The 25,261-nt window shown below is 36.0% G+C and overlaps 2 protein-coding genes and 1 long non-coding RNA gene across 3 annotated transcripts in view; 1 reads left to right on the forward strand and 2 right to left on the reverse strand.

Annotated features, from left to right (window-relative positions):
• Nucleotides 1-435: 435 nt before the first annotated feature.
• LOC134200569 (uncharacterized) lies at nucleotides 436-5,530 on the reverse strand. The gene is made up of 2 exons (XR_009975539.1): nucleotides 4,726-5,530; nucleotides 436-632 (listed from the first exon to the last, which is right to left on the reverse strand). It is a non-coding gene; the product is annotated as an uncharacterized LOC134200569 (long non-coding RNA).
• On the forward strand, nucleotides 553-4,681 carry LOC110385578 (uncharacterized). Its single transcript, XM_021349310.3, has 4 exons — nucleotides 553-647; nucleotides 1,183-1,455; nucleotides 1,556-1,642; nucleotides 1,876-4,681. The coding sequence occupies exons 2-4, from the start codon at nucleotides 1,189-1,191 to the stop codon at nucleotides 3,970-3,972; spliced, it is 2,451 nt and encodes an 816-aa protein (XP_021204985.2). The 5' UTR covers nucleotides 553-647; nucleotides 1,183-1,188; the 3' UTR covers nucleotides 3,973-4,681.
• A 2,981-nt stretch (nucleotides 5,531-8,511) lies between the features above and the next one.
• The window catches only part of LOC101738047 (vam6/Vps39-like protein), a 29,582-nt gene continuing 12,832 nt past the window's right edge, over nucleotides 8,512-25,261 (reverse strand). Inside the window, exons 7-13 of the mRNA XM_004928222.5 lie at nucleotides 19,898-20,024; nucleotides 16,151-16,534; nucleotides 14,565-14,787; nucleotides 13,487-13,942; nucleotides 11,532-11,761; nucleotides 10,482-10,616; nucleotides 8,512-10,016 (exon numbers count right to left, since the gene is read on the reverse strand). Coding sequence (XP_004928279.2) covers nucleotides 9,861-10,016; nucleotides 10,482-10,616; nucleotides 11,532-11,761; nucleotides 13,487-13,942; nucleotides 14,565-14,787; nucleotides 16,151-16,534; nucleotides 19,898-20,024 — 1,711 coding nt within the window. The 3' untranslated portion in view covers nucleotides 8,512-9,860. The remainder of the gene's footprint in view (nucleotides 10,017-10,481; nucleotides 10,617-11,531; nucleotides 11,762-13,486; nucleotides 13,943-14,564; nucleotides 14,788-16,150; nucleotides 16,535-19,897; nucleotides 20,025-25,261) is intronic.

Genomic DNA, 25,261 nt, shown 5'->3' on the forward strand with positions numbered 1-25,261 from the left:
CAACGTTGATTTTGAATTTTTTTTTTAGTAAGGTACTTAAACCATACGATGATATTAAGAGACGAGACATAAACCAGTTACCTTTTCTCAGAAAAATAATCCAATAAGAGTTAAAGCGTGTTTCCTGTTTCAATTTTTTATTAAGCAGTAACTTAAATCATTTTGACTTCTACCAATTACATGGTGTGATGTCTCTTAAACCATTTGTCCGTCACCCAAATACGACATGGAGTGTCGCTTAAGCTCTTTCAGCTGCATCTATTTTCCATGCAGGGTGCTACTTAAATCAAGTAGTTCTTTTGTTTCAGATATTTTGCTTAGCCGTTAAAACATTTTGGTCCTATTATTTTATTAAATGCATGTCGCTTAATACAGACAATAAAATGAAGTAATGCAATATGAAACATTTTGTCGGTATAAATAAAAATACGGGTCGGTCTTTCAATCATAAAATTTTAATATGATACATTTTATTCATGTCGCATGATACCATATTTATTTCATCTCCCGGGAGTTAAAAATCGTGATCTTTCAACCGGACTGCCGCGCGCAGGCGCTTCAGTCGAACTCCAGAGTGCATCGAGGAATGACATGACGCGCAGTCGCCGCCAGTGTTTACGTAAAACGTCTGTCTTTGAAATCGAATCGTAAGTACCTACTTTAATTTCATTATTTACGTAAAATTTTCAATTGAGATGAAATGTAATAAAGTTATTTGTTTTTATTATTTTTATTAGTCTTTGATTATGTTACTTCTTCTATTAAGTAGGTAGTTAACTCATTATTTTAAGAGAATAATGGCAATCTTAAGTTATCTTTCTCCATTTATGTGCTATATATATAACGTGATAATGATTATGGATATTGTTGTAAGTACTTATATAATTATTTAATACTCGTATCTTTAGATGCATTTTAATTATAGTAGGTACACTACGTTTGTTTATGACAATAAAATTACCCATGTGCAACATGCAAATTACTGTTTTAGTTATCTAAATTTATTTATGAACGAAACGATTTGCACAGTTTATTTATGAACTATGTTTCTTAAGTACGTTTTAATGTATTGTATTATAGGTACTACTATTTACCGTTAACTATTGGATATAATGTGAAGACTCCACTTTAAAAGGTTCATCCTATGTATTTCCCTTATAATTACTATATTTACTATTTCAGATAAATATGGAGACGGAAAGACAGAAATTCTACAAACATAAAATCAAACGAATCAGTATTTCGAACAAGGATGATAAGTCTTCCGTAATTGATGAAAGCGACACTAGCAAATCTACAGTAACAATATTAGGAAGTACCTCTTATCATAAACAAGTCAACGATTTAAGTATTATTAATTCCAACAACATAGATCAACAACCTGAAACCTTGTTTGGTGACCGAATCGATTTAAATTATGAATCGAACTTTTATGCCAATACTGTGGATGAGGTGGTAGGTGTATTTTTTTATATTTGTCATGCTTGTAATAGTAGCCATTTATTATAAGTACACTAACATAATTATAAAGTATTATTTATTTTACTTATTTCAGACAAACATGACAGATGAAAATATACCTGATGATTTGAATGACCGTGATGTAAATATTAACGAAGTAACGATTGAAGTGGAACGAGAGGTAAAATTGCTTTTTTTTTTAAATTAGTTAGTAACGTAATAAAAAGTATACTGCGTGTTATTTTGATTTTGTTAAGCTTTAACAAAATCTTATCAATCGTTTTTACATAAAAGAGCAACAAACATCCATTTATCTGGCTACCCTCATAAATTTTCGCATTTACAATAATACTTAGTACGATGCAACATTTAATGCTGACTATTTATGTCAATAACATTTAAATTTTCTTTTAGTATCAAGAAGAAATAGACAAACCTGAAGTAACGGAAATAGAAAGAACCATTAGTAACGACAGCCTTCAACCAACTATTACCGATATCATACCTGAAAAAGATATGGATATATTGAGAAAATCTTTAGAAGATGATAATTTGGATGACAATGTACAACTAATTCAAACAGCGGATGATAATCCAATACGGAAAAAAAACAAACGGGTTGGAGTGAAAAAAAGCTACGTTGATTTTTTAAGTGAAGATGACGATTTTGCCTGGGACTCAACGTCGTGGAGAGAAACAGACGACTCTTCAAGTGATCAAGATGATCAAGTACCAACGAAGAAAAAGAAAACAAGCATAAAAGATGGAAAAGTGGGAGATGCAGGATTAAAAAAGAAAAGAACAAATAAGAAAAAGGTACGAAAGGATGCTAGATCAAAAGGCGTTCAATATGTTAAGGCAGATGGTTCAATTGTGAAAGAAAGAAATATGAAACCGAATCCTTGCTTAAAAAAAAACTGTCCCTACAAGTGTCAAGAAATAACCTCAGAAAAAAGGAGTGCCATATTTAAACATTTTTGGGAATTATCTCCGGAAAGAAAAAAGCAGTGGATAATATCTATGTCCTCTAAGCAATCCATAAAAAGGAAGAGATCCAAAGACTCTAATTACAGGAATAGCACATTCTGTTATTTCATAAATGATGGAGAGGGTCGGCGACAAGTTTGTTTAAAGTTCCTCATGAATACTCTTGATGTCACTCAAAGATACATTTATTATACATTAACAACACAGGAACTTGGTATGGCGAAAGAAGATGGAAGAGGAAAATGCATTCCCCCCAACAAAACATCTAACGCAATCAAAGAATCAGTAAAATCTTTTATCAAAAGGTTACCTGCAATACCATCGCACTACTGCCGAAAGGATAGCACAAAACTATATCTGCCTGTTGAATTTAAAAATATAAAAAATTTATACCGCTGTTATAAAGAAGACCTCATTAGTAAAGGAGTCGATGTTGTAAGTGAAAAAGTATTCCGTCAAATATTCACTACTGATTTTAACATTGGGTTTCATGTGCCTAAGAAGGATAAATGCATAAAATGCCTACGTTTTGAAGGACAGAAGCCAGAGGATTGTGCCAAATTTCAAGATCATTTAGAGGAAAAGAAGGCATCAAAGAAGCGGTTAGAATGTCATCGACAGTTAGGTAAAGAAAATCCTTCCATTCTGTGCACATCTTTTGACCTCCAGAAAGTTCTCAATACGCCTCATGGCAATAACATGTTACTATTTTATTCTAGAAAGTATGCTGTTTATAATTTATGTTTTTATGAAAGCATCACAAGGAATGGTTTTTGTTTTATCTGGGGAGAATCTGAAGCAAAGAGGGGCGCAAATGAAATTGCTACTATTATACAGAAATACATAGAGAATGTGGATTCTCGAGGTACCATTACATCTTTGATCTTGTATTCAGATTCTTGCCCTGGACAAAACAAAAATAAAATAGTCCTTGCAACAATACATAATGCTTTGTTGCAATCGAACAATTTACAAGCAATTCAAATGAATTACCTTCTCCCTGGCCACACGGAAATGTCGGTAGACAGCATACACTCTACAATCGAACAATCCGTAAGAAATATTACTGTATGGGCCCCTTCGCAATGGGCTACAATAAGCCAGCTAGCAAGAAAAGAACCAGCACCTTATAATGTTGAAAATCTGACACACGAGGATTTCTTAAATTTTGATGATATGTCTGAAAAATATTTTAAGGGTAACCTTGTAGGTAAAATTAGTAAAATCCGTACAGCAACATTTAAAAAATCTCATCCAAATCAAATGAAAGTAAAATTTTCAATGAAAGATAATGCATCCGAAGAGATTATACAAATTATTGCGAAACCTAGAGCTATCAATCGTAGATATAATACAAGTTTGCCGATTACCAAAGCCAAATACATGGACCTAAAGAAATTGTGTGACACTGGGGTTATACCCAAGATATTTCATAAAGAATACATAAATCTACAACACTGCAATTCCAAAGATGTTCTACTGGATACTGATGTAGAAGATACAGTCGAAGAAAATGATTATTAAATACGTTCTTTCTTATTGCATTATGATTATTATCAAGCATTGGCTGTATTTTATAATTACTACAAGTTTTGTTTATTGATTTGATATTTTTTATTTTGTTTTTATTAGTTTAAGTTATAATTAAACAATATTGGTTGTGATTAATTATAGTCTTAGTAAGTTTTATGACAGCCGATCTCAAGTAATATTGAATAAATAATACCTAATTATAGTTGATTTTCCTACATTCAGACTGAATTTACTTGATTAATATCACATCAGTAAAAGTAATAATACTTTATAATGTACAAAATACTAATACGTATTAATACTTTAACTGATGTGATAATAATCAAGTAAAATCAGTCTGAATGTAGGAAAATCATGTATAATGAATTAATTATAGTTGATTTTCCTACACTCAGATTGATTTTACTTGATTATTATACGAAATATGAATACTTTAACTGATGTTGTTAATTAATATGTTGTATATTAATCAAGTAAAATCAGTCTGAATGTGGGAAAATCAACTATAATTATTTATTATATTATTATAATTATAGATGATTTTCCTACAGTCAGACTGATTTTACTTGATTATTATACAAAATATTAATAGTTTAACTGATGTTGTTGATTAAGACTAAAAAATAAATAAATATGATTGATGTTCCCACATTGAGACTGATCTACTTAATTATTTTTCTAAATAAATACTTTAACTGTTGTTGTGTTTTGTGTATTTCTTTATTTATTAAATAATATAAGCACCTGAGATTTTAAGTGATTGCGATATATTTAGGTTGTTTTAACAGCCACTGATAGTATTAGACGTAAAAAAATGTAACATCAAACGGTAAATTTTCAATATTATATGTCACATAAGTAAATTCGCCTGTCAGTCATTTTAATCTAAATTGGTAGTTGAGATAAATAGCTTGCTACTATTAATTTTGGGCTAAGTCACTTCATGCTTTTTGGCTTACTCTGAAAATATATTGCAGCGTCGCTTATTTTTTTTCCCCTGTAGCCAATTGTGGTTATGAAGTCACTTAAATCTTTATTCCATACTCTGAAAAATAAGGGCTTAAGGCAATTTGTATTAAGCGACGTTTATCTTTGTAATTAAAGGTCCGTTTTATTCGGTATTAGCATCAACAACTTGATGTTTTTAATTGAATTTCAATTAAGTTTACTCCATTCAAATTGCTGAAGAAGTTTTTTTGTTATGATTTTTTTTCCAAAATTTTAAACTTTAAATGGCTCTCCTGTAAAGTTGCAAAAATGTCGCTTAAACCAAATAGCCTTTCACCCCTCGATATGTACCTGTTTGAAGTCGTCATTACCAAAAGCGATCCGACTATTATCGAGCGATCCGACTATGCCGGCGTTCGAATTCCGAAGACGCATAAGTACATATTAAAATACGTGTTCACGAACGACTTCAATGGATAAAGAATAACACCGTGCTTTTTTAATAACCTATATGGATGGGCGAGCTCACAGTCCACCTAGTGTTAAGAGGTTACCGGACCCCATAGACATCTACAGCGTAGTTGCGCCACCCACCTTGAGATATGAGTTCTAAGGTCTTAAGTATAGTTACAACGGCTGCCCCACCCTTCAAACCGAAATGCATTACTGCTTCACGGCAGAAATAGGCAGGGTGGTGGTACCTACCCGCGCGGACTCACAAGTGGTCTTACCACTAGAATTACGCAAATTATAATTTTGCGGGTTTGATTTTTATTACACGATGTTATTCCTTCACCGTGGAAGTCCATCGTGAATATTTGTTGAGTACGTATCTCATTAGAAAAATTGGTACCCGCCTGAGATTTGAACACCGGTGCATCGCTCAACGCGAATGCAGTGGACGTCTTATCATTAAGGCCACGACGATTCTGCGAAGCACTGCTCTTGCTAAGCAAATTCTCTCAGGTTGAACCCGTGTGCTCCTGAACCTACCCGTCCGCGAGAAGCTGGGATAGGGAATAGGGTAGCAGCAAATAGGTAGGGAACAAAAACAATCTGACCAGTGATGACAAATCCGGACCTGAAATGTCATTGTTTAATTTCCTTTAAATCTTTATTGTTGTGCTCAATTGAACTGTACAAATAATCTGTGTTATAAATGCCGTCGCAGTTTTAACGGACTTTTTGGCGGGAACGCGAGGAGTGAAGTTGTGTGATTTGTTTTATTTTGTCTATTGTTTCTTCGGATTTAAATGTGTAATAATGGTGGTTTATTAACTGTTTAATATCTGTGAAAGTGCACAAATGTGGGAAAATGAAACAAAGCCGCTGGACGTAACTTCTCGGGATCCTCCAAAAAGTCCACTGAAAAAATCTTAGTAAATGATCACCATTTTACTGAGATTATATTTTATCCCATATCATCTCATTTCATTTCATCCCAGTTGATTAATGTCTCAAATTAATCATCTTCATTTCATTTCATTCCAGAATATCATTTTTCATAAAAATATGAATATAAATTAAAATAAGATGTCACTTAAAGGTCTCAGTTACCAGGTCATAAAATCCGAAATCCAGCAGTTTTAACGGTTTCAACATCGCATCAAATAAACAACCGACTGATGTTGAACTTATGACGTTTTAAGTTCACACTCGAAAAGTTTGCTCGTTGTGTGTTTTTATGGAAACACTTTTCACACATGAATTTTCTAACGTTTGCATGTAACATAGTCGTTAACTAACAAATTTTCAACGAAATAAACTTTATTTAAAATACGCGTTTAAAAGTCGGTGAATAAATTATCTGACAAGCAAATAGCAAGGCGCTGATATCAGCCAGCAGTAAAATTTAGATTCACCTTCGAACCTGTTTCCCTTAATGAGTAGGCCAGAAAACCAAAATATAAAATCTGCTAAAGAGGTATACCATATCGAACCGTCTCGCCCATTCCTTTCTGATAGCGGACGCTTGGATAAGGAATTAACTTAGCTTTAATACCCACTCAACCAATACTTCTCCCATTTAAACGACCAACGAGGGAAGTTATATAAAAACTTTCTTTATTAATATAATAATAATATATTAATTGTTTTATCGAGAAGTCCCATAGAAAGCATAACCCGAATAGCAATGTCACCTTGGTCGTGATATTCCTATATAATAGAATTAATATTTTTAAGTCATCGGAATCTGAATAAGACGCTCTGTTTACAAGCCTATCGAGAGATGCGACCGTCTGTATTCAAATCTCGTATGTATGTAAATATCAATTTTGAGTGAACATAAAAATCAAACCGACAAAACAAATTCTGTAGTGAATTTTAAGCCCCAAACGGCTAGGTGCCATCGTCCTTTTGCGGAACCGTGGGTACCGTAATTAAGTTGATAATTTTCATTTACGGACACTTGCCTTTTTTGTGTTGATATCTAAGATGAAATGTTTAAAATGAAATATTTATAAATAATTTACTAGTGACAGGACGTTTTGTGAGTCCGCGGTAAGTACCACCACCCTGCCATTTCTGCCGTGAAGCAGTAATGCGTTTCGGTTAGAAGGGTGGGGCAGCCATTGTACTATAAAAACATAGAACTCTATATTATATAATTTGCGTAATTACTGGTGGTAGGATCTCTTTTGTGTTCGCACGGGTAAGTGTTACCACTCCAACTATTTCTGCCGTGAAGCAATAATGTGTTTCGGTTTGAAGGATGGAGCAGCCGTTGTAATCTCAAGGTGGGTGGCGCATTTACGTTGCAGATGTCTATGGGCTCCAGTAACCACTTCACACCAAGTGGGCTGTAAGCTCGTCCACACATCTAAGCAAAACAAAAAAAAACCTCTCTGAAAAGTGGAGCTCGTTGGGGTTCAGTCGATAGTAGGTTCTGTAGGGCGAGTTTTGCGCGCCTTTCTAAAGGCGTAATCTCTTAGGATCAATTGGAAGAAGGCGAGAACTTCTATCCGCAACCTCTCCCACTAGTTCTTTAGAGGCGCTTAACTGCGATAAAAAAACGGTACCACTATCCTACCCGTTTCTACCGTGAAGCAGTCACGCGATTTCATTTAAAGTGACAGTATTTATACTAACTAGAGGTCCCGCAGTAGTCGAAATTCGACTATAATTAATTGGAATTGTAAGTTTGTACACTATTATGATTGTATTTTATACTTCTATATTCACGAATTTCGCCAAGACTACACTATAAGAAATATTAACAAAGACAAACCATATTCTATTCTCAATTTGACAACAGACGTCAAGAACAAAAGTTTGACAATAAATAGTATGCATGCGTGTGTGCGTCAAATACATGGTATGTAGTGTGTGTAATGTTTTCTTTATTTATTTAATCTATCTTTTATGCATTATTTTAAAAAAATATTAGCGTTGTGCACTTCTTCTCTATATTCTCTATAAGTGTGAAAAATTTCATACTCCTCCGTTCGCGCAATTTTCTTAAAAAGGGATACAAAGTTTTTGCTTCACGTATTAATATATAAATGAGCTCGTTCGCCCGTCTGTGCCAAAAAAATATTACTCAAGTGTATTCACGGGAATTATCAAAATAATACAATCGAATAATCAAATTGAAAATAATTTTACTTCTTTTAAATAAAACTATAATTCTATTTATTTATAATGCGTTTCAAATAAGAATGTGCATGGACCTGCGCTATATTGTGACAGCTGTCAAATCGAAAAAAATAAGTAAAGTCAGTCAAAAAGGTGGGAATTTTTAAATATTATTTTTTAATCCAAATCTTTGAGTTTGCCGATTCCACTCATCTCACTGCTTCAGTAATCATCATCATCGTCGCCCATCGACAGATAATAGAGCCCGACAGTGTTGCAGCCTTGATTTTTAAATAGGTGTGTTTTTTCTTATATAATCTAAATTCATGCTTAATTTACCTCGACCAGTACTCATCATATCAAGAAAATTATATAGAGTGTATGGTTTATTAAAACAAACATATTAATAGTCTTCATAATTAGGCAAAAAATTCACTAAAATATAGAAAAAAAATTTTTTGTTGCTGTCCGTAATTTTTTATCGAACTTTGACAGATCAAGGTCATTGACTTGCACGTTCTTATATGAAACGCACTATATATGAGTGTACATAATGCGTTTGACGGATGCTAGAAAACTGAATAAAATTTCTAAATCATAGCCATATTATACAAAAACTCATTCACAATATATTATTATTAAATAAAATGTATTATTGCATTCTCTTTATATATTATCACGAAGGAAAATAGTCGATTTTCTCTTTTATCAAATTAGAGGCAGCAACTCTCGTTACAATTCGTTGCGTATTTAAACATTTTTACACCAACGAGATACCATATCGACGTTGACAATATTACAAAACTGTTCTTAGTTCAATGATAGATGTTTCATTTTAAATTTAACCTAAGTTAACGAACATTTTATTCTGAACGTAATTTCTGTCACGAATTACTTACAACTCGCGGAATAAGTTAACAATCATATTATCACAGTAGAGACATATCAAAAATAAATATTTTCGTAACAAATAATTATATTATATTGTTTGCTTTGAACATCATTTTAAATTTTGGTAGAGCTTTAACGAATTGATGGAAATAATATTGTATTTTTCACCATCATATCGCTTGCCTCCGAAGCAAAGTTCGCCACCATCACCGGTAACCATAGCGATCATCCAATGCCAGATCTATTCAGAGCTATCAGGCATTTGGCTCTGCTAATGAGTTTTCTTTCAAATTATTTCCTATGCGGTAGACAGCAGTTTGGCTGGCCAATAATTCTCAGGCAGGCTGAATGATCGCGAATGACTTCGCAAAAAAAAAAAAACAAAAACAAAAAAGAGTCTATCAATAAACGAAGAGCAGTTCTGAAATTCATTTCATATTCATTAGGTAAACGCCGGTAACATTCTATTTATCGCTTCTACACGAATAATGAACAATGTCACCGTTTGGATAACGCACGAACGCGCTCTGATGACCGAAGCGCTTCTTGCAAACTTGACACACGTCGTAGTCGTTTATAACAACACTCTTTGATTCGTGGTAATGCTTCAGCTCTTGGACCTAAAACATACAATTTGTTATTATTACCACAGGGTTGAAGATCACCCAGTCGCAGGATACTTCTTTTTTTTTTTTCAATAACCCGCACAGGTGAACCTTTCACTGTTCATGAATGAGGCCGAAGTTTCAATTGTATTGGATATAAGTTATTCCGCCTATCGGACCGAAACGCATAATTGGTTCGCGGCCGAAATGTTGCCTGCGGGATTGGATCACCGGCATGGTCGCATTGCTCGATAGAGTACATTAAGAACTTCGAACATTTACCAAAATACAGAGACACTGCAAAGTGGAGCATTTCAATTATAATAACAATTCCTATGTACAGAGCCGTACCCATTTGCAACCTATACTATTGATGATTACAGTATTATGTACATAATTACGTCACGGGACGCCTCGCCGTGTAGACCACGGAAGCTTCTCTTTTGTATAGTTAAAGATGAAATAGGCATTAGGCATTACCTGCATATGTTCCGCATACAACAGTCCTTTGAGTATTTGCATTCTCCGTTTCAACGTGAGTTGAGCCTCTAATGAGCTTTCCAGAAAGTGTTTCAATCGGCTAAGCGGCACCGAATCTGGTAATACTGCGAGTGCCTGAGAAACAACATTCAATACAGTAATACCACAACGATACTATTATTAGTCAACATAATTTTTAACAAGATGCAAAAAGGCCGAATGTATTTTGAGTTAACTACATTTATATTTAAACTTCTATGTCTCACATGTCTCACGAGGACATCAGAAATGACGAAGCTGACCTAAGCTGATGCGACTACAGGTAAAATTGCTGACAGTAATGAGTATTTTTTATAGTTTAGGTGTCTGGACGAGCTCACGGTTCACCTGGTGTTAAGTGGTGACCAGAAACCATAGATATGTAAATACCGCCACCTACCTTGAGATACGAGTTCTATCTAAATTTTTACAGTACAACGGCTGTCCCGCCCTTCGAACCGTAACGCATTACTGCTTCACGGCAGAAATAGGCAGGGTGGTGGTACCTACCCGTGCGGACTCATAAGACGTCCTATCACCAGTAAAATATTTATAAATATTTAATTTTAGGCATAAACCCAAATGAGTAAAGTGTCCGTAAATGAAAGTTATCAACTTAATTACTTGAGGCTCAGTACGGAGTGGATTTCTGTTTGTGTCCGTCTCATCTTTTAAGCATAGGTATTTGGGCAGGGCAATAAAAATCTATCAAGTGACTAATTAGTTGAAATGTAATTATTTTTTTACTAATCCATCATTCTGGTACTGCACGTAATGTAACACGATTAATAATTGGCTGGTTGTTTTTTCTTTCCATTACGGTCACAGAAAGTATGAAGTAGATAAAAGTATGAAGTAGATAACACAACAAATTCTTATCTTAACAAATAAATATTCTTATATGCTTATACGTTAAGGTATATTTTAGATTGGTGAATAATTCCTTTAAATCCAATATACATCGACACTAATCAGCCTGCAGCGACAGAGAGGTAAAATAATTGAAATTACTTTTAAGGGAGAGATCTTATCAGCGTGTTTTTCCAATATATCCAGAGCCGTTTCTAGATCGGGCACCGATGTTTTCGGGTGTCTTGGTACGTTGGCGAGCGGTCCGCTAAGGGCGGCAATCTGATCGGGATTCATCAATATCTTCATGAGGATAACGTAAACGTCTTGACTCTTGTCCTTGAGATTTTCACTCACGTTTTCACAGTATCGCATCGCTCTTTCCACGTCCCCTGAAAACATTAAAACTTAAGCGTTGATATAATATTATAACGTGGTCGTCGTATATTGAAGTCGTCGTGGCCTAAAGGATAAGACGTCCGATGCATTCGTATGTAGCAATGCAACGATGTTCAAATCCCGCTAACAAGTACCAATTTTTTTAATTAAATACGTACTTAACAAATGTTCACGATTGACTGATGGAGAAATAACATCGTGTAATAAAAATCAAACCCGCAAAATTATAATTTGCGTAATTACTGGTGGTAGGACTTCTTATGAGTCCGCACGGGTAGGTACCACCACCCTGCCTATTTCTGCGGTAAAGCAATAATGCGTTTCGGTTTGAAGGGCGGGGCAGCCGTTGTAAGTATACTGAGACCTTAGAACTCACATCTCAAGGTGGCTGACGACATTTACGTTGTAGATGTCCATGGGCTCCGGTAACCACTTAACACCAGGTGAGCCGTGAGCACGTTCACTCACCTAAGCAATAAAAAAAACAATAAGCTATTTTAAAGTATGTTACGCAAGGCACAACGTGAGGGGACTACGTGACTAACAACCACTTCGTATTCTCAATTCGTATATAAGACACAGCACTCTTGGGTCTCACACCGATCAAGACACACCATGTCAAATTAATTTAGGGTAACATTTAAATTGTAATTATTTCGAATTAAATTTAGTTTGTAAACTTGTTCTTTTTCTGCAACCTTTTTTTTCCGTACTGTATGTTTTATAATTTCTTTATTATTGTCGTATCTTCTGTCGGTACTGATGAAAGTGTTAAATTTAAGATTTAAAATCCGTTATCGAGATTTGTTAATTAATTAAGGGTTTATTAACACTAAACATACCATAACGGGTCAAATGACCCATTTTGAACTTTTGCATTGAAAATGCACGTATCATCTTATTGCTTTTGGGCATTTGACTTTATGACTTTTTCTTACCAATTAATCTACAGTTATTATACTACATATTTATTTTTGTTTTGTTTATTTAGAGTATCACTTGTCGTATACTACTATATCTACCCGCTATGGTAGAAAAAGGGGACCAGTAAGTGTTGATATGATTAGTATTAAAACGCAAGAGGTGCGAGAGGATTAGTATAATTATTACTAGCAACCCGAGCTCGGTTCGCTTCGGAAATTGTAATTTATTATCGATTTCTTCACTATTTAATGGATATTATTATACATATAAAGCTTCCTCTTCAATCACTCTATCTATTAAAAAGAACCGCATCAAAATCCGTTACGTAGTTTTGAAGATTTAAGCATACATAGGAACAAACAGATATAGGGACAGAGAAAGCGACTTTGTTTAATACTATGTAATGATTTATCATTATATTAGCAACTAGCCATACTCACCCGCTTCGCTGGACATTTAAAATTAACATTATTATTTATTGTCATTATTATTAGAGAGTCCAACACTTCTATAAATATTAGCCTATCCTTTAAGTACATGTATTTTCTACATGGATACCAAGTTTCAAGTCAATCGGATGCATGTGCATCAGTAGTTATAATGGAACATCCGTAAAAACCGCTGTAGATTTATATATTAGTATAGATAGTATAGATTTAAACGGTAGTTTCAAATCATGTAAGAACATCGTATCATATTTGTATGCTAAAAAATCAAATTTACTCATTGAGAGATTTTCAATTGTATGCATATACACACCCTTAAATGTTAGATTATTATTTACTACTACGTACCCAAGATCAGCACATATATTGCGAGCGCCATTTCGTGTCGTCCCAGCTTCCCCAGCACCACGGCGCGCTCCTCAAACAATCCATCGGTAGGGAAATGCAGCAACACTCTCTCGGGCGTGTAGTGAGTCGATTTTTCTAGAAAAGCCAACAGCTTCGACTTCGTATGCAGCAATTCTTCTTCGGTAATATTCGCTTTTTTATTAATTATCTTCTCCCTGTACATGTTTATTAGGGCGTCGTGGAACAATGGATTCGTATCGTTCCACGTGTGTATAATGTGTTCCAGGTAAGGTATCACAAGCGATTCGTGTTCTCTCAGTAAGAAGTCAAGTACTTTCGGACGGGGTAAGTTTTCGACTTCGATTTTATCTTCCGTGAATATCTTCAAGCCCTCCTCGGGGTTCTCTTTCAGAATCCAATCGGAAAAATTGAATATTAAATTTATATGCTCGGCACCTGTAACGATTTTTTGTTAGTTTTGATATAATTTATATTATTTCGTCGTTGTCAAACCAAAATTTGCTAGGTGCACTATTTGAGATTTTTACTTTTTGACCTTTTCGTATAGTTCATAGCCCTATCTACCGTATAAAAAAAAACTGTTATGTGTCTATAGCTTTAATATTTCTCTATAGCTTTCATTTCATATAGTTCTTAAAAATTCACCTTCATATGAAATTTTATACGAAAATGATTTACTCGTTAATTCAAAATAGAGTTTTTGCACATAGCAGATTTTGGTTTGACAGCGAAGATTAGATATAGTTTGGTAGGCAGCGGCTTGGCTCTGCCCCTGGCATTTCTGAAGTCTATGGGCGACGGTAACCATTCACCAACAGGTAGGCCGTATGCTCGTCTGCCTACACGGCCAATAAAAACTAAAAAAAATATACTAGAGAAATATATTTATACATATACAGAACTATATTTGAGACCTTAGAATTATATCTCAAGGTGGGTGGCCCATTTACGTTGTAGATGTCTATGGGCTCCAGTAACCACTTAACACCAGGAGGGCTGCGAGCTCGTCCACCCATTTAAGCAATAAATAAAAAAAACACTCATGTTAATGACGCACCTAACTGTTGCAAGTAGTTCTTAGTGCCCCGATATCCCTCGAGGCTGGAGTCCGGCTGCTTGGCTTGTTCCCGCAACAGCTGAAGCGCCTTCGTGTGCTGCCCTTTAGTTTGGTACAATATTATCAGTTCGCTGTGCTTGCCGTGTTGCAGTAATGTCTTCTCGGCCTCCTCTAAACGACAATTGTTCAAGCGTAACAGGGGCGCGACAAATGCGTCGTTTGTCTAAAATCACAAATCACGTTGTTATTCTAGCAGGCCGTGTGAATAAGGTTCGCAGATTTAGACCTTACAGCCTTGCCATTACACGCGTATCGTAATAAGTTAATCAATATAATATGTTTTACTACCGACCCGCCCTCACTTCGCTTCGGAAACTATAATTTATTATTGATTTCTTCACTATTTAATGGATGTTATTATACATATAAACCTTCCTCTTCAATCACTCTATCTATTAAAAAAAACGCATCAAAATCCGTTGCGTAGTTTTAAAGATTTAAGCATACATAGGGCTATAGGGACAGAGAAAGCGACTTTGATTTATACTATGTAGTGATTTAACATTATATTAGCAACTTGCCGTACTCGCCCGCTTCGCTGGGCATTTAAAATTAGCACTATTATTTATTGTCATTATTGTTAGGGAGTCCATCCAACACTCCTATAAATATTAGCTTATCCATGAAGTACATGTGTTTTCTACATGGATACCAAGTTTCAAGTCAATCGGATGCATGGTTCAGTAGTTATAACGGAACATCCCTAAAAACCGCTGTAGATTTATATATTAGTATAGAAGTATAGATTTAAACGGTAGTTCCAAATCATGTAAGAACATTATATCATATTTGTATGCAAAAAAAAATCAAATTTACTCATTGAGCGATTTTCAATTGTATGCATATATACACACCTTTAAAATCTGCTGACTCTTGTTAATTGGACTCTTGTAATGGCTGGGCGGCCATGCGTACCGGTTTGAAAATTGTTTAAGGAGTTATTAGAAGGCAATTTTGACTTCTACCACGTGTGTCAAGGTAGACCTCACGTATTAATCAATATTGCGGTAGGCAGCGGTTTGACTTTGCCCCTTACCTTACTGACATCCTCGAGCAACGGTAACCACTCACCATCATGTCCGCTATATGCTCGTATGCCTTAAAGAGCAATAAAAAAGCGACATTGTATCGTCTATGGATTCAATCGCTATGCATTAGTTCAAAACCGCAAAATTATAATTTGCGTAATTACTGGTGGTAGGACCTCTTGTGAGTCCGCACGGGTAGGTACCACCACCCTGCCTATTTTTGCCGTGATGCAGTAATGCGTTGCGTTTTGAAGGGCGGAGCAGCCGTTGTAAGTATACGGAGACGTTAGAACTTGTATCTTAAGGTGGGTGGCGAGTTTACGTTGTATATGTCTATGGGCTCCAGTAACCACTTAATACCAGGTGGACTGTGAGCTCGTCCACCCATCTAAGCAATAAAAAAAAACATATCATCATCTTTCCACTCACTTCAGTACTACCTTGTTATGGTTTTAATGAATACGGTTACGATAAACAAAACTTGTACAGGTTAGTTACCATTAAATAGCATTTCAGAAGCGTTGTATCAATCAACTCCATCTGCTGAGCGACGTTTCTTTGGCTGGTTCCCTCTTGCGGAGGAGACCCGTTAGGTTCGGGACTGCCCTTGCCGATCTTTCTTCGCAACTCAACTAAATACGGTATAAGTGCGTTCAGAGCGTTCTCTAAATCTTTCCCTTTCAGCTTTCCACTTTTCTCGCCGTCTGTACGGCCGTCTAGTTCAGGAAACAATTTGATGACATCGGCCGGATCGGTGTTTAGTTTGGCGAATTCCTGCATCGCTTGCGTGTAACATTTGTTGTCGAAGTCTTCTAGTGCATTCAGCACTTGTATGGAATGTATTTTTTGTTTTTTCTCCTCGGGCGAGCATTGTGACAACGTCTGTAAAATACAGTCACGATTGTGGGTCTATTTTTCTATCTTTCATTACTAACAAAATTTTTTCTTATAAATTACAGAGCTGTCGGCTCAATTACCGCCTGATGCAGTTACCGGATCTCGCAGACATGGGCAAGCGAGAATGTCACTACAAACTCGGAGCATAAGGTTGAAGTTTCAATGTTATTCTTTAAAAACCTTGATGATAAACGGGGTAACCTACATAATATTTCCAGCGTAATGCTGTTTACATCCACAGCAATTTCTAACACGACCGAATGTAACTTTTTTCCCCTACCTAAGCTGATAGCTTTGAAAGGCCATTTCAGCGTAACCCTAACAAGGTCAGCTGACGTCGTTGCTAACACCAACCCTAGCAAGAGCAGTGCTTCGTAAAATCCCCCACCGGATCGGAAACGCGACCCACTGAGAAAATCTGGCAAAAACTCAGTGGGCTGTGTGTATGGGTTAATTTACTCGCCGAGCCCTTCGTCGCAAGCGACGGATTCGACGAGAACGATAACCGGTGCTTGAGGTACCTAAAAGTACCGTTAGTGGATCGGGAGGATCCGAATTGACGTGTCCGAATGTAACAAAACACGATGTCAACTTAGAATACCTAAGTATTCGAGTCAGAGTGAATATTAAAAAATCTCACAGATTGTTCATTCCTTAAAGGCCTAGTGTAATTCGTTCTACATGTTTTTGAAACACGAATATTGCATTTGACATTGATGCTCACAAATACTCACGCTTAACAGTAAAGCAATGGTTCCTCTACGGTTTTTTACAGTGAAGGGCATCGTCGTGAAACCTGAACAAGTTCATAAGGAAGCCACAATTATACTTACATTCAAAATCGAAATAATTTTCTTTTGTCTCTTATTATATTTGACTTTACTTTTTAACATTTCGAAATTAACGCATGAACACTTAAAAAACTAAGTACTATTCGATTTATTTTATATATTTGTATCTATATAAGTCACGCACTGTCATGTAAACTATTTTTCTGATCACGTAAAAGTTAAAAGCGTCGTAGCTTATCAGTTTTAAACAGTTCTAGATTGTATGTTATAAACATTCACATTTTCCTTATAACGTTATTGAAAGTTGGATAGTTGGACCGATCGGTAGCTAATGACGTGATTTGTTTTAAACGAAAAACTAGGGCTTGGGTAACGCGTATAATTGAGTACACCGTTACTTTTTTATAATTTTTTTATTGCCTTTGTAGGCAGACGAGCATACGGCCCACCTGATGATGAGTAGTTACCGTCGCCCATGGACTTCAGCAATGCCAGGGGCAGAGTCAAACCGCTGCCTACCGTTAAAAATAATAATACCACAGCAGCCAACGCCGAACTAAATGTTAAGCTGACTTTTAATCTTTAGGTAGAATACATTTCAGCGTCGAACAATTTTAATAATGTCGATATACATATGTATTTGTTTAATACCGGTATTACATATACTTTGCCAGATTTTACTGTTCATAAAGGATTTTTCATAAGATAATGTCGCCTACGTTCATCATAATTATGTATATATGGATTAAGCCTTCCTCAATATTCGCTAGGAATAAGAGGCAACGAATAACTTTTGTACAGTCATCACTTTACACATAAACGGGGCTAATGTCCAAAATTAACTTATTTAACCATAGTTTATATTTAATCTTTTTTAATATTTACATTCCCATAAATTAAAAAAAAATATGGCAACACGTGAAATCACGTCAGAGAGCGAATTAAATTGAATTGAATCCTGATGAGACCGTCAACTGAGAAAGAAACGCCAGTAACGACGAAAACACATTTTAGACTAGTTACATTAATCAATTATGTATTCTTATGCGGATGAAATTTTATTTTTAAGACATCACCAATAGATATTGAAATTAGGGAACAAGATAGAAGTGACACCAAGGAAGAAAAACCGGTTATTAAATAGCTACATACTACCGATGTAATTAATGTTCAATAATGGCAAGTTCAAAACACTTTATTATCCTAAATTGCAAAACAGAAGTATGGTAAAATACAAATAATCACCCGGTTGTTGCGATCGAGAGCTAAGGAATCAATATTTCCGGCACGTAATATTTGTATTATTACATGGGTTAAAATTCTCTAGCAGACATCTTGTTTTTCTAAATAAATAAACACCCTAAGGATAAAGAAAGAAAAAACAGAAGCAGTTAACACTTAAGATAAAGAATAATTGCTTAACCAGTTGCCTATTTCAGAACCAGTTCCGCAAGAAGTTTGGTGATCTTAGTAGATAAGAGTAAAATACGACACGACCCGAGCGTCACGAATACTGTTCACAACTACATCACACGAATGGTGTAACTTTCATGGAACTTAAATGTAATTTAGGCTTCCTCACAAACACGTCAGGTTCGATTCGACTCACGGATTGATTTAAAATTAAAATTATTTAAACAAAATAATTTATTTATAGGATAATGTTGTTTTTCCGCCAAACGAACGAGGATAAATACGAAGACATCTCATTTAACATTTGTAATAACATAAAATGTTTTTGAATCATATTAATCTCGAAGAAATAGTAGTTATATATAAGCTTATAGCTTATAGATAATAGTTTTATATTTTTGTTTATCAACATACATGTTAAAGACTATTTAGAAATACTATATATATATTACTAGTGACAAAATAACATAAAATATCAATACAATAAAATGAGAATATCGTAATTTATAGGCGAAGTCAATTAAATATGAATTATTAAGAATAAGTAAGACACTACTGGTAAGAGATCTCTATAACATTTAAATGGGACCACATGTCGACCAAAAATAAGATTCTTCAAAATAGCTTCACCTTGAAAAACGTTCTGAAGTAACAAATAAAAAAAAAACAATTGGATTGGAGATCTCCACTTTTTTTTAAGTCACTTAAAAATATAAAACTTTCTGTTAATAAGGTAGTTATGTGAGCAACTTCTCTATGATTGTCTGTGCGAACTAATAAGTCGCGAGTCCTTAGTTACGCTATCAAGGTATGATGTTAATTTAGAATTATAAAATACTAGCGACCCGCCCTCGCTTCGCTTCAGAAACTATAATTTATCATTTATTTCTTCATTATTTAATGGATGTTATTATACATATAAACATTCGTCTTCAATCACTCTATCTATTAAAAAAAACCGCATCAAAATCCGTTGCGTAGATTTAAAGATTTAAGCATACATAAGGATATAGGGACAGAGAAAGCGACTTTGTTTTATACTATGTAGTGAAATACTTTTTACTGGCTAAGCTGTTTGGAACTATGCACGTCCTAACACTTTCTATGAATAATGAAACGTTAAACGCTAAAGGTTCGTACTTACAGTTAACTCTATAGCTATTTGGAACTGTTTGTCTTTCAGTAGCTGTTGCCTTTGTTTCGTTATGTCGACTAAGCTGAGACACCACACCTGCCCGACGGAGGCCACGAATATTAAGCCTCGTTTGCATCTGAAAAATACGGAACGTATCCAGCCAACTAACGAACACAGAAATGATGTTAGTTCACTGATGTGGTTCATGGCATATTTTATTTATACATATACTAGCGAACCCGACAGACGTTGTCCTGCATACACTAATAAATGAATGGAATGAATGAATGCATACACAAAAATTCATTCAAGTGGATCCAACCTTTTAGTAGCAGTATAGATAAATAACCTAGATAGCGACTGCAGCGCCACCTCCCGCGCTGATTAGTGAGTTTAAACCATCCAGGGCGCCACCCAAAGGCATTCAAAAAAAATCATTCAAATCGGTCCAGCCGTATACGAGTTCAATGACAAACACGTATAGTAGAATTATATATACAGTCAAAACCGTTTACTGCGACATCGTTTAGAACAACATGCCGGTTATAATAACCTAGAACAAAGGTCCCGGCTGAATGCTATATGACCGCCTCATTAAAACATTGCTTTATACGACATTGCTTATAACGACATACCTTATAAAACGACCACATTTACCTAATATTTCGGAGTATTAGATCTGTTAGAACGACCGGCTAAGCTCTATTGTAAACAATTTGAATAGGTATCCACATCTGTCTTCAATGGCTATTAAAATCAGGAAAGAAAACAATAGGATTTAGTTAGTGTAGGGTCTTTTCTAATTCTTAGAAACAAAACACGTGCATGCGGTAGAGTCAAAGTCCGCTTCTTCATATCTCTTCAGTTAGTTTGTTACTTATCTATACACAAGACGCACCAAAACTTTGTGGAGTTATTCGTGAAACTTTCAAAATGTCGCAAAGAAAAAGAAAACAAATAAATATTGAAGAAAAATCGCGTATTATGTAAATATATTTTTCCAATAATTCCCTATCGATTTCTTTGTACTTGCACGATACACATTAAACATCACCGGTTGTTACGACTATCGGTTTTTACGACTGAATATGAGCAGTCCCTTCAATGTCGTTATAACAGATTTTGACTGTATATATATATATATATATATATATATATATATATATATATCCATCCGGGAGTTCATGTTACGTCCTATATGGCGGTTTTTACCGATGATATTGCATCCGACCGACTTATTGCGTCCTGTATATGGACGCAAGATTGTCCATTTCTCAAATTCAGCCAGAGGTAGCCGAAAGATCCGTACAATGCGTGGGTAAAATATTGGCATGGACGTTATTTTGTCACCGGATTGATTCTCAGCGTATTTCTTAGTTCCGCTGTTTGGCACGCGAATTTTGGAGGTCGCTTCTCCGCGGCGTATATCGGTAGCGTATATTGGATATTTTTTTTACGTATATTTCACCGATAATGTGGCTTCTGTATATAAAAAAATTTCAATTCAAGTTTTTATCAATTCCAATTTGTGGTTTAATTACGTCACACAAAATGACCCCGTTCCAAGAGAAACGCGGGAACAACAGGGGTGAGGGGGCGGAGTTAGCATGCGTCATGCAAGCGCCGTGATTTTGTTTGCAATTCTGTTCCGGCCGGCGCGGGCGCAACGACGACTATAGTGTGAATATCAGCATATTAGAGAATGTATAATAATACTTTTTATCAACGAAACACGTGAGCGGAGCCGCGGATGAAAACTAGTGTTACTTACATACGCATTACAGAAGTTTATTCAGTTATAGCCAATGATAAAATAAACTAGACTTTAATTAGTCGTTTTTAAATAATTCTTATTCTTAATCGTAATTGATATGCCAGTCTCCTTTCATGTTCAATTTTCGCAATTTTTTTGTTTTTGTTTTGTAGACACTTATTATTTAATTATGAGTATTGTTTTTTGAATTATATAATTATGGTTTTAATTGTACTTAATTTATAAAAATAAATAATAGTTTAAAAAAACTAAAAAATACGCTTTATATAAAATTCAACAAAAAATAGAAAATAAATTTTAATAAATTTAAATTCAAAATAGTGTAAAAAAATACATATTTTATTGTAAAAAAAGCGTGGTGTGCATGGTGTTATTAGTTATAAACATATTTCTGATAGACATGAGTAGAAGAATTATTATTTCAATAATATCTTAAAAAGCACCTCACGCTTTTTTTACAATAAAATATATTTTTTTTCATTCATTCATTCATTTTTTAGTTGAATTTCAATTTTTTCAATTTTTTTTTCCAATTTTGAATTGTCATCGGTCCTCGATAAATCTATAGAGTTTGAATGAAATCTGGCCGTTTAAAGTGGGTCAAAATCGCGTCTATAGTAGTCAGTTACAAACATACATACAAGTGAAGCTAATATAAAGCGTGTAATAAAACTTGATAGTATTGTCGAAAAAATTGTTTTATTTCGTGTTCATAGCTAAATTTATAAAAATGACACTCATATAAATAATGTACTCACACATAAACCTAATTGGAAGAAAGCTGAGAAAGATGAGAGAAAGATGTTTAATCTCGTCTAGAGGAAACCCGAAGGTGGATAAGTTATTTAGAAGGATTCGCGCCCTTTCACCAAGCGTACTGGCAACTAGCTAGGACCCTCAAATCGGAAACGATCGCCAATACATTCTTTCGTAAGCCTCTTAGGCCAACCCTCGGCTTTTGATAACGATGAAAAGGTAGTGTTATTAGCCGATGCTCTGCAGGAGCAGTGCACCGTCAGTGCTCAAGCCGTGGACCCGAACACACCGAGTTAATTGCTAGAGAGGTCGAGCCCAGAGCTTCCCAAAAACCCTCAGACGCGTTACCCCACATTACCATTAACGGAGTAAAAGAAAAAATTGCGAACTTAAAACAAAGGAAAGCCCCCGGCTCCGCCAGAAACAAATGCCGCATTTTAAAAATTTAACCCCCTAAACTAATAATCATGTTAGTTTCTATTTTAAATGCCGCTATAATGAACTGCATCTTTCCCGCGGTGTAGGAAGAACGTTATCGGCATACACAAACCTGGAAAACCTAAAAACGAACCCGCGAGGTACAGCCCGATCAGCATCCTCCCAGTGTTAGGCAAATTATGCGAGTGAATATTACGCAAACGCCTCTGGGATTTCATCTCCTCGAAAGGCATCCTGATCGACGAACAGTTCGGATTCCACGCGAAGTGCTCGTGTATTCAGCAAACGTACTGCCTCACAGACCTCATCTTAGTAGGGATAAATAGCGTAGACCCCTCTCCACGAGGGCCCTCTTCTTCGAAATCGCGAAGGATTCGAAAAAGTCTGGCGCAACGGCTTAATTTACAAACTGTATAAAATAGGCGTGCCCGACAGTCTCGTGCTCATCATACGAGATTTCTTGTGGAGCCCAAATACTAGCTTCTTCCATTTGACTCTATACAGAGGAAGGCCGTTCGGATTGTCGATAATCCCATTCTCACGGATCGTTTGGAACCTCTGGGTCTGCGGAGGGACTTCGGTTCCCTCTGTATTTTGTACCGTATGTTCCATGGGAAGTGCTCTGAGACATTGTACGAGATGATACTGGCATCTCGTTTTTACCATCGCACCGCCCGCCACGGGAGTAGAGTTCATCCATACTATCTGGAGCCACTGCAGTCATCCACAGTGCGTTTCCAGAGATCTTTTTTGCCACGTACCATCCGGCTATGGAATGAGCACCCCTCCACAGTGTTTCCCGAGCGCTATGACATGTCCTTCTTCAAACGAGGCTTGTGGAGAGTATTAAGCGGTAGGCAGCAGCTTGGCTCTCCCTCTGGCATTGCTGAAGTCCATAGGCAACGGTAACCACTCACCATCAGGTGGGCCGTATGCTCGTCTGCATACAAGGGCAATAAAAAAATAGCCTTTCGTTTCGGTATCGAGTCGAGGGAACTCGATATCTCGGCCGGAGTTCCGCAAGGCTCCGCTCTCTCCCCGCTACTTTTTAGCGTGTCAATTAACGATAAAACCCGGTCGCTAGCGAATGCATCGATCCTTCTTCTTTCTCTCACAGTCCAGGTCTCAACCTCATATAAAAAGATGGGGAACACCAGTGCCCTTACCAGTCGGACTTTGGTGGTCTTGGTGATATTCCGGTCCTTATAAGCCGAGTTTATCTATGGCCGATCGCGTTATGATTATGCGCCGCTTAATTTCTTCCTCCGAACCACCACTGTTAGTCACTAGTGAACCTAGGTAGGTATAAGATGAAACGACCTCACAACTTGCAATCTCTGTAATCTCCGAGGTATTTTTATTGCTTGTCCACTATAATCATTTTGGTTTTGTGCCTGTTGATTCGGAGACCAAGGCAACTGTTTCGACGCGATTTAGCAATTCTTTTGCTTGTAGCAAAGATCTGATTGCCAAGTGGTTACAAGCCAGCAGAGTATTATCGTCAGCATCACGAAGATTGCATATGTTTTTGCCACCAATGGACACACCATCAGTCCAGTCATCTAGAGCGATTCTCATAATTGCCTTAGTGTAAATGTTAAACAAGAGAGGTGACAAGATACACCCTTGCCGGAATCCAGCGCTAGGACGCAGAGGTTGTGAGGCAACGTTGTCTAGCTTTACTGAAGATGTTTTGACACTCCCATATTTTCGAGGGTTTTCCATAAATGCGGCCATTTAACAGAGTCAAATGCTTTTTGAAAGTCAACTAAGCAAATGAACGTTTGCATGTTGAACTCTCTCGGCTTCTCTATTATTTGTCGCACAATCAAGATCGGTTCTCTGGTTCCCTTCCTTTACAAAGCCAGCTTGTTCTGGTACTATTTGTGTTGCTGAACAGCTTTTTAAACGTTCATTAAGAATATGTAGAATTTTGCTGCAGTGTGATTGATATCAGGGCAATAAGACGATAATTGCTACACTTCCTTGTCGAACCTTTCTTATGCAAAGGAATAAAAAGGGAGTGCGTCCATTCTGTAAGCCAGGTGCCAGATTTCCATATCTTGTACGAATTGCGTGGAAGATTTCGACACCACTCTGGCTAAAATCTTTAACTGTCTAGATTGGGATGTTATCACTTCCTACTGCTTTTCCAGTTTTAAGATGTTTGATGGCATGACGAACTTCTTATTTCAGTATTTCTGATTCGCATTCTTGGATATCTGATGTCGTTGGGGGTAAAATTTTGCAGTCGGGGTCAAAGAAGAGAGCTTGGCAATATTCTTTCCATCGGTCTGAAAGTCTTCTAACTCTGTTACTACACATCCATCCGATTTCTCAACAGCCCAGGTCTGACACAAGTTTTGGGGATTACACTAATTTTCCGGTACATCTCTTGTTTCGTG

This window comes from Bombyx mori, chromosome 18, assembly GCF_030269925.1.
Source record: "Bombyx mori chromosome 18, ASM3026992v2".
NCBI lineage: Eukaryota > Metazoa > Arthropoda > Insecta > Lepidoptera > Bombycidae > Bombyx > Bombyx mori.